Consider the following 13,969-nt stretch of genomic DNA (forward strand, 5'->3'; position numbering starts at 1 on the left):
AGGGGGGCGGGGCTTAGGGCTGGGGGACCCCCCCGCCTTCAGTGGGGAACTGGCCACCCTAGGGACTGTAAGGCTCGAACTAGGGACCCTCAGCACCTAAGCCGGGGGGGGGTCCCCACCAATGCTCTCCTCTAAGCTGTGGGGTCTTACAAGCAAAAATCCTACTTTGTGAGCTACCGGCATTAGAGTTGTGAGCGAGCCATCTGACTCCTGCATGCATTAGTTTGCTCCGGAGCCAATCTCCCTGAGCGAAGACAAAAATGTGTGAGCCGGAGGCTAAAAAACTGTGGGCTAGCTCACACTCAGCTTAGAGGGAACACTGGTCCCCAACCTTTTGGAGCCTTCTGACATGCTATGGCGGGCGCAGGCACACAACGGCTGCTCTAGGAGGTGGAGGCAGCCACAAAACGGCTGCTCTAGGAGGTGGAGGCAGCCACAAAGCGGCTGCTCTAGGAGGTGGAGCCAGCCACAAAACGGCTGCTCTAGGAGGAGGAGGCAGCTACAAAACGGCTGCTCTAGGAGGTGGAGCCAGCCACAAAACGGCTGCTCTAGGAGATGGAGGCAGCCACAAAACGGCTGCCGCAGCTTGCCCTCAGTCACACGGTGAGGGTCCTCGTGCTGCGGTGGCAGCTGGTGCCAAAGCAATCCTATTGGTCCATCAGAGCTGTTGCTGGGCAGAAGCTCCAGCTGGCCCCGCCCACTTTCTAAAAACACTTCGTGGGAACCAGGAAAGGTGTCCGTGGGTGCTGTGGTGCCCACGGGCACCATGTTAGGGACCCCTGAAGTAAGCTTCCTCGGACTGCTTGCTCAAACCTCAGGCGCCGAAGGAAATAAAGGAATGCACCATCTAGTCTCTGACTGGCAGAAAGCACGAAGGCTCTGGATTGGTCAGTTCTTGGCATCCAGTTTGGTGTCGTGGTTATGAGCGCGGACTCTAACCTGGGGGAACCGGGTTTGATTCCCCACTCCTCCACATGCAGCTGCTGGTGTGACCTTGGGTCAGTCACAAGTTCTCTCAGAGCAGTCCTCCAAAGAGCTCTCTCAGCCCCACCCACCTCACAGGGTGTCTGTTTTGGGGAGGGGAAGGGAAAGCAGTTTGTCAGCCACTCTGAGACTCCCTTGGGTAGTGAAGGGCGGGGTATAAATCCAATCTCTTCTTCTTCTTCTTCTTCTACCTCACAGGGTGTCTGTTGTGGGGAGGGGAAGGGAAAGGAGTTTGTAAGCTGCTCTGAGACTCCTTTAGGTAGTGGGCGGGGGTATAAATCCAATCTCCTCCTCCTCCTCCTCCCCCCCCTCCGCCTTTTTTGCTTCGTTTAACTTATTTTTAAAATGGATATCATGCGACTCTCACCTAATCTAACAGCAATATTCAAGCTACACAATAAAAAAACCTCCAACACAATAAAACATGGGAGTAATACAACAATAATATTCCTAATAATAATGAAACAGTGGCCTGATTTTTAACAGTCTACACCGAAATAAAACCAGCGGTACTGGTGGTGGTGGAAAGAGCCATCGCGGTGGTGTAGACTTATGGCGACCCGATGGGGTTTTCCAGGCAAGAAACTGACAGAGGTGGTTTGCCATTGCCTGCCTCTGCACAGCGACCCTGGATTTCCTTGGAGGTCTCCCATCCAAGTGCTAAACAGGCCCGACCCTGCTTAGCTTTCAGGATCTGACGAGATCGAGCTAGAGTAGGCCATTCATGTTAGGGCACGGTACCGGTAGGTGATCAAGAAACAAATGGAACAGAGCCAGTTTGGTGTAGTGGTTAAGTCTGTGGACTCTAATCTGGGAGAACTGGGTTTGATTCCCCACTCCTCCACTTGCACCTGGCTGGATGACCTTGGGCAAGCTGTAGTTCTGTCAGAGCTGTCCTTGAAAAAGAGCAGTTTCTATCAGAGCTCTCTCAGCCCCACCAACCTCTCAGGGTGTCTGTTGTGGGGAGGGGAAGGGAAAGGAGATTGTCAGCCGCTCTGAGACTCCGAGTGAAGGGTGGGGTATAAATCCAATCTCTTCTTCTTCTATGCTAAACGTTTGGGGAAATTGACGTGCTTTTTAACTTTTAAGAAAGGGAAGTTCTCTCTCGGCTCTTGCCTCGCTGACCTTTTTACAGAACATTTCAGAAGGAGTTTTCTGTCCCTATTTAGGTGATTCCGAAAATGAGTACAGTGGTTCAGAACGAAGGGTACCTCGCTCAGATTTACGGGAGGCCGATCTACCAGGGCCGCAGGAGCACCCTGAAGAAATCGCCGTACCTCAGGATGAACTCCCCACCTCCCAAACCAAAGCCTCCAAGACCGAAATTAATCGAAAGCGTTAGAGGTAGGTGATAGCATCCTTTCCCCCCAATAAACAGCACTTCAAATGCCACCAGTGTTCCCTCTAAGCTTAGTTTGGGAGCTAGCTCACAGTTTTTTAGCCTCCGGATTTTTGTCTGAGCTCAGGAAGGGATGGCTTCAGAGCAAACCAATTTACGCAGTAGCCCAATCGCTCACTCACAACTTTAATGCCAGTAGCTCACAAAGTAGAGGTTTTGCTCACAAGACTCCACAACTTAGAGGGAGCATTGAATACCCCCTGCTTTTATTTCCCAATAACCTCTTGGGTTTGTTTTTAATCATCCCACTCTTCTTCCAAACAGCTTGTGGTGATATGCATGGTCTTGCACCCTCCATCTTACTTCCACAACAACAACCCTGCGAGGCAGACTAGGCCGGGAGAAAAAATGGCTGGTCATCCTATGAATTTTTATTTAAATAACCAAAGAAATATAAAATACAAAGATGTATAAAATACATTTACCATCCCTTTCCCCTTTACAACTATGGACATAGACATCCTTTATCAGCATATTCATGATGGGCAATCGGAAATACTACTGTAAACTGAGAGTGATTAAAATGTGGAATTTGCTGCCAGGGGATGTGGTGATGGCCACAGGAATACACAGCTTGAAAAGGGGATTGGATAGATTCATGGAGAACGAGTCTATCAATGGCTACTAGCTGTGGTGGCTGAGGGGAACCTCCACCTTCAGAGCCACTAAGCCTCTAAATCCCAGAGCCAAGAGACAACATCATTGGAAGGCCTTAGCCTCTAGGCCCTGTTGTTGGTCCTCCAGAGGAACTGGTTGGCTGCTGTCTTCAGACAGGATGCTGGACTAGATAGACCACTGGTCTGATCCAGCAGGTCTCTTGTCATGTTCTAATGATGGTCTTGGCCTCTCTGCCCTCTTGTTGGTTCTTTAAAGGAACTGGCTGGCCACTGTGTGAGACAGGAAGCTGGACTAGATGGACCACTCATCTGATCCAGCAGGGCTCTCTCCTGATGTTCTAATGAAGGCCTTGCTTTCTATGGCCTGTTGTTGTCCCTCCAGAAGAACTGGCTAGCCATTGTGTGAGACAGGATGCTGGACTAGAGGGACCACTGGTCTGATCCGGCAGGGCTCTTCTTATGCTCTTATGAAGGCCTCGGCCTCTCTGCCCTGTTGTGGGCCCTCCAGAGGAACTGGCTGGCCACTGTGTGAGACAGGATGCTGGACTAGAGGGACCACTGGTCTGATCCGGCAGGGCTCTTCTTATGCTCTTATGAAGGCCTCGGCCTCTCTGCCCTGTTGTGGGCCCTCCAGAGGAACTGGCTGGCCACTGTGTGAGACAGGATGCTGGACTAGAGGGACCACTGGTCTGATCCGGCAGGGCTCTTCTTATGCTCTTATGAAGGCCTCGGCCTCTCTGCCCTGTTGTGGGCCCTCCAGAGGAACTGGCTGGCCACTGTGTGAGGCGGGATGCTGGACTAGGTGGGCATCTGGTCTGATCCTGCATGGCTCTTCTTTGTTGGCTTCTGTTCTTCTGCTTTTGACCTCGCAGTCCCTGAAGCCTTCTCTAAAAACCCCGTCCCTTCTCCGCTCCTGCTCGCTGAAGACTTTATTGTTGCTTAATTGTCCTTCCAGGTACCAGAGTAAGATCCGCGAGGACGCAGACGGGGCCCTGCGTGCCCAGCAAAGCCGCCAGTCCTAAAAAGCCACGCCCGCACTCCGCTCCTTGTCGGGAACACCAGTATCTCTTCAGCCCCACCCGAGAGGCGCCTGACGCCTCAGGCCCTCTGGAAGGCCATCTCATTCCCATGGCTGTGCCATTAGGTATGAACCAAACCCCGTGAAGAGATCATCTTTCCCTTGCTCTGCTTGAGAGCAGACCCTGCCGCTCATTAATAATTATCGTATGGCATTGTGTGTAGAATAACCAGGCGATCCATACAAGAACTCGTGGGCACTCCATGAAATTGCTGAGCGGTCAGGTTAGAACGGATAAAAGGAAGTCCTTCTTCACCCAAAGAGTGATTAACACATGGAATGCACTGCCACGGGGGGGGTGGCGGCTACAAGCATGGACGGCTTCAAGAGGGGATTGGATAAGCATATGGTGCAGAGGTCCATCAGTGGGTATTCGCCACAAGGTATAGACAGGGACTCTCAGTCTGGGGCAAGGGATGCTCTGTATTCTTGGTGCTTGGGGGGAGGGCAACAGTGGGAGGGCTCCTCGTGTCCTGGCCCCACTGCTGGACCTCCTGATGGCACCTGGGTTTTGGCCAATGTGTGACATGAGTGTTGGACTGGATGGGCCACTGGCCTGATCCAACACTGGCGTCTCTTCTGTTCTTATCCTAAATTGTCTGGCAGCCGGAAGTACTAGCTCTTTTAGCTTTATGCACCACTAGACGATGGCGAGCTAGACTTTTGTTTTTAAGGCAAGAGACGTTTCAGAGGTGCTTTGCCATTGCCAGCCTGTGCGTCACGGCCCTGGTATTCCTTGGAGGTCGCCCTTCCAAATACTAGCCAAGGCTGACCCTGCTTAGCTTCCGAGATTTGATGAGATTGGGCTACTTTGGGTACCCTACAGCTGATTCCAGTAGAAGATCACCAGTGACTGTTCTGGAAAGCATTAACATTTATTTTTTATTTAATTCATCGTACCCCACCTTTCTCCACAATGGGGACCCGAAGTGACTGACGCATCGTTGTCCTCTCCTCCATTTTGTCCTCACAACAACCCTGTGAGGTAGGTTAGGTCGAGAGAATGTGACTGGCCCAAGGTCACCCAGCCAGCTTCCAGGGCACAAGTTGGGATTCGTACCTGGCTCTCCTAGATACTAGTTCAGGACTTCTAACCACTATACCATGCTGGTATATATGCGCAAATATGGTAGTCAGGCAGCTGCCAAAATATGCTCACCTCTTTGTCCGCTTCTTAGATGGAGTGGGGATTTGAACCCGACACTCTTAATCACTGTCCCACACTGGCTCTCTATCAGTTTTAAAGCGGAATGATGCAAGGCTGCTCTTTGGGAGTTCGGGAGAGGAAAAGAGGCTTTTTGTTTAGTGACCTGCACCTAGTTTTTTCTTCTGAGCTTTTTGCAAAAGGGGAGCAGCTTGATTGACAAGCATGCACCATTTGCCACAAGTACATCTTCCCACCCCTAGATGGCGCTGTGCGATATGGAAGAGCTTTAACAAAGGGAAATTCTGATCCCGCAGCGTCAGAGTTACAGAAAAACCCTGGAACTGGGAGAGCCACAGAAGCAGACGCGGGGAACGAGTTAAACTCACGCAGGTTCCGGCAGTCAGGGTGACCCTGCTGAATGAGCGGCCTGAGTCATAGAGTCTTAGAATCACAGAGTTGGGAGGGGCCGTACAGGACTCAATGCAGGACCACCCTCGAACATCCCTGACCCGTGTTTGTCCAGACTCCTAACCACGCTTCGCTGGGATAATCTCTGATATTTCTTGAGCTGAAGCTGAACTTTCTCAGAGGCACCCTGGTCGGCTTTCAAGCGCGAGCCCCTAATTTTAAAGTCCGATTGAGGCTGAGTCACCCTTTGCCCTCACCCTGGTGGCTCTCGTGTGCAGTAGACTGAGGGAGCAGACCCCGGGTCTGTGCGTGCTCCCGTCCCTTCCATGACCGCAGAATGTCTCTTGACATTTATGTGCCTGCGCATGGTCTGTCCGGCAGATGTAAATATTTAAGGGTGTGCCGGACACACCTGGTATCAGATGTGATGGTTTAATTGTTATGGAGGATAGGTCTATCGGTGGCTACTAGCCATGGGGACTAAAGGGAACCTCCAAGTTCGGAGGCAGTCAGCCTCTGCATTCCAGAGCCAGGAGGCAACATTCTCTGTGCCCTTTTGTTGGCCCTCCAGAAGAACTGGCTGGCCACTGTGTGAGACAGGATGGTGGACTAGAGGGGCCACTGGTCTGATCCAGCAGGGCTCTTCTGATGTTCTTATGAAGGCCTCGGCCTCTCTGCCCTGTTGTTGGCCCTCCAGGGGAACTGGTTGGCCAGTGTGTGAGACAGGATGCTGGACTAGGTGGACCCCTGGTCTGATCCACCAGGGCTCTTCTGATGTTCTTATGAAGGCCTCGGCCTCTGTGCCCTGTTGTTGGCCCTCCAGAGGAACTGGTTGGCCATTGTGTGAGACAGGATGCTGGACTGGGTGGACCACTGGTCTGATCCAGCAGGGCTCTTCTAATGTTCTTATGAAGGCCTCGGCCTCTCTGCCCTGTTGTTGGCCCTCCAGGGGAACTGGTTGGCCAGTGTGTGAGACAGGATGCTGGACCAGATGGACCCCTGGTCTGATACACCAGGGCTCTTCTGATGTTCTTATGAAGGCCTCGGCCTCTGTGCCCTATTGTTGGCCCTCCAGAGGAACTGGTTGGCCATTGTGTGAGACGGGATGCTGGACTGGGTGGACCCCTGGTCTGATCCACCAGGGCTCTTCTGATGTTCTTATGAAGGCCTCGGCCTCTGTGCCCTGTTGTTGGCCCTCCAGGGGAACTGGTTGGCCAGTGTGTGAGATAGGATGCTGGACTAGGTGGACCCCTGGTCTGATCCACCAGGGCTCTTCTGATGTTCTTATGAAGGCCTCGGCCTCTGTGCCCTGTTGTTGGCCCTCCAGAGGAACTGGTTGGCCATTGTGTGAGACAGGATGCTGGACTGGGTGGACCCCTGGTCTGATCCACCAGGGCTCTTCTGATGTTCTTATGAAGGCCTCGGCCTCTGTGCCCTGTTGTTGGCCCTCCAGAGGAACTGGTTGGCCCCTGTGTGAGACAGGACGCTGGACTAGATGGACCACTGGTCTGATCCAGCAGGGCTCTTCTGATGTTCTTATGAAGGCCTCGGCCTCTGTGCCCTGTTGTTGGCCCTCCAGGGGAACTGGTTGGCCAGTGTGTGAGACAGGATGCTGGACCAGATGGACCCCTGGTCTGATCCACCAGGGCTCTTCTGATGTTCTTATGAAGGCCTCGGCCTCTGTGCCCTATTGTTGGCCCTCCAGAGGAACTGGTTGGCCATTGTGTGAGACAGGATGCTGGACTGGGTGGACCCCTGGTCTGATCCACCAGGGCTCTTCTGATGTTCCCTTTTTAAGGCCTCTGCTTCTGTGCCCTGTTGTTGGCCCTCCAGAGGAACTGGTTTGGGCCACTGTGTGAGACGGGATGCTGGACTAGTCCAAACACTTGTCTGATCCAGCAGGGCTCTTCTTTTGTTCTTAACTCTGTTACAGGTCTGCTTCAACCGTCTTGAAATTAGGATTCTTAGAAAGGTGTCTATATTCTTTGACCCTGATCAGCTTTTCTTCATTTTTATTATGTTTACAATATGCCTTCTGCTTCAGGATTTTCTGAGGACGTTTCTCTTCCATATCACACAGACCCCCTTTTTTTCCTTCTTTGTGCCTTTGGGAATTCCCGTTAGGTCAGAAACAAAGCAGCAGCATCTTGCCCGAACCTTCGGGGATAATCATAGGCAAGTTCCACCCTGTCACCGTGACGACCTCCATCCCTCCCGCTCCTCCGAAGCCACAGCCAAGTGTGCAGAAGCCGAACATCGCAGTGGTGGAGATGAAATCAGAGAAGAGGGACCCACCCAAGCTTTCTGTGCAGGTAAGGAACTAGACTGAATCGGTAAAGGTAACTTGGAGATCCCTGTCTCTGTTTCTTTTCAGCTCTTTAATCGTCGTCGGCTATGAGCAGAGCCGGCTGCAAGGGTCGGCACCCTCGGGGTAGTTGCTCCGGGCCCACACCTACCGGGGGGGGCGGTGCCTTTGGGCAGCAGGAAGGATCTGAGGCCGCTGTCTTTCTTGGGCCGTCCCGGCCCATCCTGTTGTCAGCCTGGCTGCCATGGGTCAGCGGCAGAGTTCCCTCTAAGCTGAGTTAGTGTGAGCCAGCTCACAGTTTTTCAGCCTCCAGCTCACACATTTTTGTCTAAGCTCAGGAAGGAGGGCTCCAGAGCAAACTAATTAATGCAGCAGCCAAATCTCTCGCTCACAACTTTAATGCCGGTAGCTCCCAAAGGAGAACTTTTGCTCATGAGATTCCAAAGCTTAGAAGGCGCATTGGTCAGCGGTCTCTCCTTTCTTTTATAAATGAATTTTTATTATTTTCTCTTAAAAGGGTGGGATACAGAGGGAAAAAGGGGGCAGGGGAGAAATATAGATTCATCAAATTTCTCAAGTGTTATGAATTTGTTAACGTGCAACAAGTAAAATCAGATATATTACCAAATGTGTTACGTATTTCAAATATAAAAGCAAACAATAAAACTTGAATATTGCAGAATTACAAAATCTGGGATAGATTCTCTCTTTAAGAAAAGACAGAAACTTCCCTAAGGGTAATGATAATCTATTAAGGGGGCAGGGGAGAACTATGGATTCATCAAATTTCTTAAGTGTCATGAATTGTTATGTGTAAAACAAGTAAAATCAGATATATTACCGAATGTATTACATATTTCAAATGTAAGAGCAAACGATAAAACTTGAATATTCCAGAATTACAAAATCTGGGCTAGATTCTCTCTTTATGAAAATAGACAGAAAATTTCCTAAGGTTGACAATAGTCCATTAACGATGGAGGAAGTTATATCTTGAGCAATTGAACAGACTTCTATACTAAAATTAAACCGTTGTAAAAACCTTATAAGCAATATCTTCATCACCTTTAATATGATATTCAGGTAGTTCCAGAACTTTAAAAAAAAAAAAGTTGTTTCCATAGTAGGAATAAAAAGCTTGCCATTTCTGTTGAAATTATTTCCATGGTCTTTTGGGTGAGCGGTCTCTCTCGATGACCACTTGCCGTTTTGAGTGGCCATTCGGGCTTACCGTTTTCGGCTGCGATCCGGGAGACCAAGGTTCAGATCCCCACTTGTGCTCTGGAAACTTGCGGTGTGTCCTGGGGCCAGTCGCGCACCCTCAGCCTAGCCTACCTCACAGGGCTGTTTTGTGAGGATAAAATGAAGAAGAGGAGAACAAGGTCAGAACAAGGTGGGGTATAAATTGTCAGAGTCTCGCAGCAATCGGTTCTCAACAACATTCCTTCAAAAAGGTTTAAGTTTATTGAGTACAGTGATGGCAAGTCATCTGTGCCTATATTCTGTGTCAGAACTAACTCTGTAGGCGGGAGGGGAATAGAGATACGGGATTTGAAGCGAGGCCCCTGACGAAGTTGAGCCAATCAAAGAAGTAACTAGAAAGAAAAGCCATTTAGCCTAAAGAAAGCTGTTACCAGGACAGATCTCTAAATTGCAAGCTGCCAACCACTTTAGATGACAGCTCTCAGCTGCTGCAGGTTAATCGCTTCTGCCAGCTGAAGCAACCATTCTGAGAACAAGCCAGCAGGTGGGGGTGATGACTTCTAGAGTCCAGAAAGCGAACACTCAGGCAGAAAAACTCTCTGAAAGGAGGCCAGTTGCTTGACACAGAGTTAGAAGGGACCCTAGAGGTCACCTACTCCAACCCCCTTGCTCAGCGCGGGGATTGGTCAACTGCTGCACCCCCACTCTGCTTAAAGGAGTGCATGGCTTAAAAAAAAAAGAAGAAGTATTTAAATGATTGAAAAAAAGCATTTACAGATGAAATTCTTGTGAGGCTGTGCCTTTAAGAAGGAGGGGTGGGGCCCCCAACGGTTCACTGTAGCTATGGGCCTGGGTCAAGTTATCCTAGATTCTTGCTCAGCCCCTCAGTTGGGGCAGCGGTGGGGTGGGGAGAAAAATTCTAATTTAGCAGTTCCACGCTGGCGTCTCTGTTTTCGAACGACTCACGCTGGAGAACAGCAGGCGGTGATATCCACAGGACAGCTTGGCCTCTGGCTCCCAGCGCTGCCCAGTTGTGGCCCAACCACGTATCGTGTGCCCCTGGCCAGACGCTTCACAGTGTACGAGATGAAGAGCGTGTGGGACGCCCGTCCTCCTTGTGTGACAGAACATCGGGAAAGTCGTCTGATGCATTTGTGGGTTGTCCTTTCCCCTTTCCAGGTGCTCCCAAACGTTGACATCGATAGCGTCTCAAGCGGCAGCCCAAGTGGGAGCCAAGATCCTTCCACACCTGTTCCGACCCGAGCAGCGAAAAAGGTAGATATGGCTGTCCGTTTCTGACATGTAGGTTTTCTCCCCCTTCAGTCATAAAGTCATAATTTGGGCTTTTAAACAAAAGTTAAAAAGTACAGGTCAAGGTTCCCCTCGCTCGAAAGCCAGTCGAATCCGACTCTAGGGGGCGGTGCTCATCTCCGTTTCCAAGGCGAAGAGCCAGCCCTGTCCGAAGACTTCTCTGTGGTCATGTGGCTGGCATAACTAGATGCCGAGGTGCACGGAACGCTGTTACCTTCCTACCGATGTGGTATGTATTTATCTATTTTCAATGTCTTCCTTTCAAACTGCTAGGTTGGCAGGAGCTGGGGCCAGAGACGGGAGCTCACTCCGTCACACGGCACTCGGGTCTCGAGCTGCTGAACTACAGATATTCTGATCTGCAGCTCAGCGCCTTAACCTCTGAGCCACCGCTTTAAAAACACTGCTTTACTCCAGTCTCAGCTATGCATATCGCCCAGTTACTTATACATCTTGACTCTGATCAGTCCTTCCCGGCAACTAACCCTCCTCGCTTCCTACCTCTCTGTAAGGCCTGAGGAGACCTGTTTCGATGTATCTGTAGAAGTGTGCATGCACACAAAAGCTCATACCCAGAATTAAACTTGTTTGGTCTTAAAGGTGCCCCACCTGAATTTATCTTAATGAGGTATGTTTAGGAGGAGAGTTTATTTTAATGAACACACACACACGAACACATGAATCTGCCCTATACTGACCAGACCAATTGATCCAACAAGGTCACCATTGCCTACTCAGACCGGCAGCCGCTCTCCAGGGTCTCAGGCGGAGGTCTTCCACATCACCTCCTACCTGATCTTTTTAACTGGAGATGCCGGCGATTGAACCTGGGACCTTCTGCGTGCCAAGCAGAGGCTCTTCTACTGAGCTACAGCCCCATTTCATGGCTCCCCAGGGTCTCAGGCGGAGGTCTTCCACATCACCTCCTACCTGATCTTTTTAACTGGAGATGCCGGCGATTGAACCTGGGACCTTCTGCGTGCCAAGCAGAGGCTCTTCTACTGAGCTACAGCCCCATTTCATGGCTCCCCAGGGTCTCAGGCGGAGGTCTTCCACATCACCTCCTACCTGATCTTTTTAACTGGAGATGCCGGCGATTGAACCTGGGACCTTCTGCGTGCCAAGCAGAGGCTCTTCTACTGAGCTACAGCCCCATTTCATGGCTCCCCAGGGTCTCAGGCGGAGGTCTTCCACATCACCTCCTACCTGATCTTTTTAACTGGAGATGCCGGCGATTGAACCTGGGACCTTCTGCGTGCCAAGCAGAGGCTCTTCTACTGAGCTACAGCCCCATTTCATGGCTCCCCAGGGTCTCAGGCGGAGGTCTTCCACATCACCTCCTACCTGATCTTTTTAACTGGAGATGCCGGCGATTGAACCTGGGACCTTCTGCGTGCCAAGCAGAGGCTCTTCTACTGAGCTACAGCCCCATTTCATGGCTCCCCAGGGTCTCAGGCGGAGGTCTTCCACATCACCTCCTACCTGATCTTTTTAACTGGAGATGCCGGCGATTGAACCTGGGACCTTCTGCGTGCCAAGCAGAGGCTCTTCTACTGAGCTACAGCCCCATTTCATGGCTCCCCAGGGTCTCAGGCGGAGGTCTTCCACATCACCTCCTACCTGATCTTTTTAACTGGAGATGCCGGCGATTGAACCTGGGACCTTCTGCGTGCCAAGCAGAGGCTCTTCTACTGAGCTACAGCCCCATTTCATGGCTCCCCAGGGTCTCAGGCGGAGGTCTTCCACATCACCTCCTACCTGATCTTTTTAACTGGAGATGCCGGCGATTGAACCTGGGACCTTCTGCGTGCCAAGCAGAGGCTCTTCTACTGAGCTACAGCCCCATTTCATGGCTCCCCAGGGTCTCAGGCGGAGGTCTTCCACATCACCTCCTACCTGATCTTTTTAACTGGAGATGCCGGCGATTGAACCTGGGACCTTCTGCGTGCCAAGCAGAGGCTCTTCTACTGAGCTACAGCCCCATTTCATGGCTCCCCAGGGTCTCAGGCGGAGGTCTTCCACATCACCTCCTACCTGATCTTTTTAACTGGAGATGCCGGCGATTGAACCTGGGACCTTCTGCGTGCCAAGCAGAGGCTCTTCTACTGAGCTACAGCCCCATTTCATGGCTCCCCAGGGTCTCAGGCGGAGGTCTTCCACATCACCTCCTACCTGATCTTTTTAACTGGAGATGCCGGCGATTGAACCTGGGACCTTCTGCGTGCCAAGCAGAGGCTCTTCTACTGAGCTACAGCCCCATTTCATGGCTCCCCAGGGTCTCAGGCGGAGGTCTTCCACATCACCTCCTACCTGATCTTTTTAACTGGAGATGCCGGCGATTGAACCTGGGACCTTCTGCGTGCCAAGCAGAGGCTCTTCTACTGAGCTACAGCCCCATTTCATGGCTCCCCAGGGTCTCAGGCGGAGGTCTTCCACATCACCTCCTACCTGATCTTTTTAACTGGAGATGCCGGCGATTGAACCTGGGACCTTCTGCGTGCCAAGCAGAGGCTCTTCTACTGAGCTACAGCCCCATTTCATGGCTCCCCAGGGTCTCAGGCGGAGGTCTTCCACATCACCTCCTACCTGATCTTTTTAACTGGAGATGCCGGCGATTGAACCTGGGACCTTCTGCGTGCCAAGCAGAGGCTCTTCTACTGAGCTACAGCCCCATTTCATGGCTCCCCAGGGTCTCAGGCGGAGGTCTTCCACATCACCTCCTACCTGATCTTTTTAACTGGAGATGCCGGCGATTGAACCTGGGACCTTCTGCGTGCCAAGCAGAGGCTCTTCTACTGAGCTACAGCCCCATTTCATGGCTCCCCAGGGTCTCAGGCGGAGGTCTTCCACATCACCTCCTACCTGATCTTTTTAACTGGAGATGCCGGCGATTGAACCTGGGACCTTCTGCGTGCCAAGCAGAGGCTCTTCTACTGAGCTACAGCCCCATTTCATGGCTCCCCAGGGTCTCAGGCGGAGGTCTTCCACATCACCTCCTACCTGATCTTTTTAACTGGAGATGCCGGCGATTGAACCTGGGACCTTCTGCGTGCCAAGCAGAGGCTCTTCTACTGAGCTACAGCCCCATTTCATGGCTCCCCAGGGTCTCAGGCGGAGGTCTTCCACATCACCTCCTACCTGATCTTTTTAACTGGAGATGCCGGGGATCTCCCCTGTGAGACAACAGAACGAAGTGTTGAGTCCAGGGGCACCTACAAGACCAACAAGTTTAATTCTGGGTATAAGCTTCCATGTGCGTGCACACTTCTTCAGATACAGTGCGCATGCACACGAAATGTACACACAAAATGCACATGAAATACAATGTGCCTGCACACACAAAAGCTTTTATACCCAGAATTAGACTTCGTCGGGCCTCAAGGTGCCCCTGGACTCAGACTTTGTTCTTTACCTAGCTGATGTTTGTATGATCTCACTTGCTGGAGACATTTGTACACATTGCTCTGTTTTCTTCTGTTCTACGTACGCTCCCCCCCCCCCCCGTCCTTTAAAAAAA

The 13,969-nt window shown here is 51.4% G+C and overlaps 1 protein-coding gene across 1 annotated transcript in view; it reads left to right on the plus strand.

The window, feature by feature from the left end:
* KIAA0586 (KIAA0586 ortholog) overlaps positions 1-13,969 on the plus strand; it is a 145,513-nt gene that overhangs the window by 33,142 nt on the left and 98,402 nt on the right. The window contains exons 15-18 of the mRNA XM_015423372.1: positions 2,154-2,328; positions 3,956-4,144; positions 7,758-7,945; positions 10,321-10,416. Coding sequence (XP_015278858.1) covers positions 2,154-2,328; positions 3,956-4,144; positions 7,758-7,945; positions 10,321-10,416 — 648 coding nt within the window. The remainder of the gene's footprint in view (positions 1-2,153; positions 2,329-3,955; positions 4,145-7,757; positions 7,946-10,320; positions 10,417-13,969) is intronic.

Source organism: Gekko japonicus, unplaced genomic scaffold (assembly GCF_001447785.1).
Source record: "Gekko japonicus isolate JY-2015 unplaced genomic scaffold, Gekko_japonicus_V1.1 scaffold1720, whole genome shotgun sequence".
Classification (NCBI taxonomy): Eukaryota; Metazoa; Chordata; class Lepidosauria; order Squamata; family Gekkonidae; genus Gekko; species Gekko japonicus.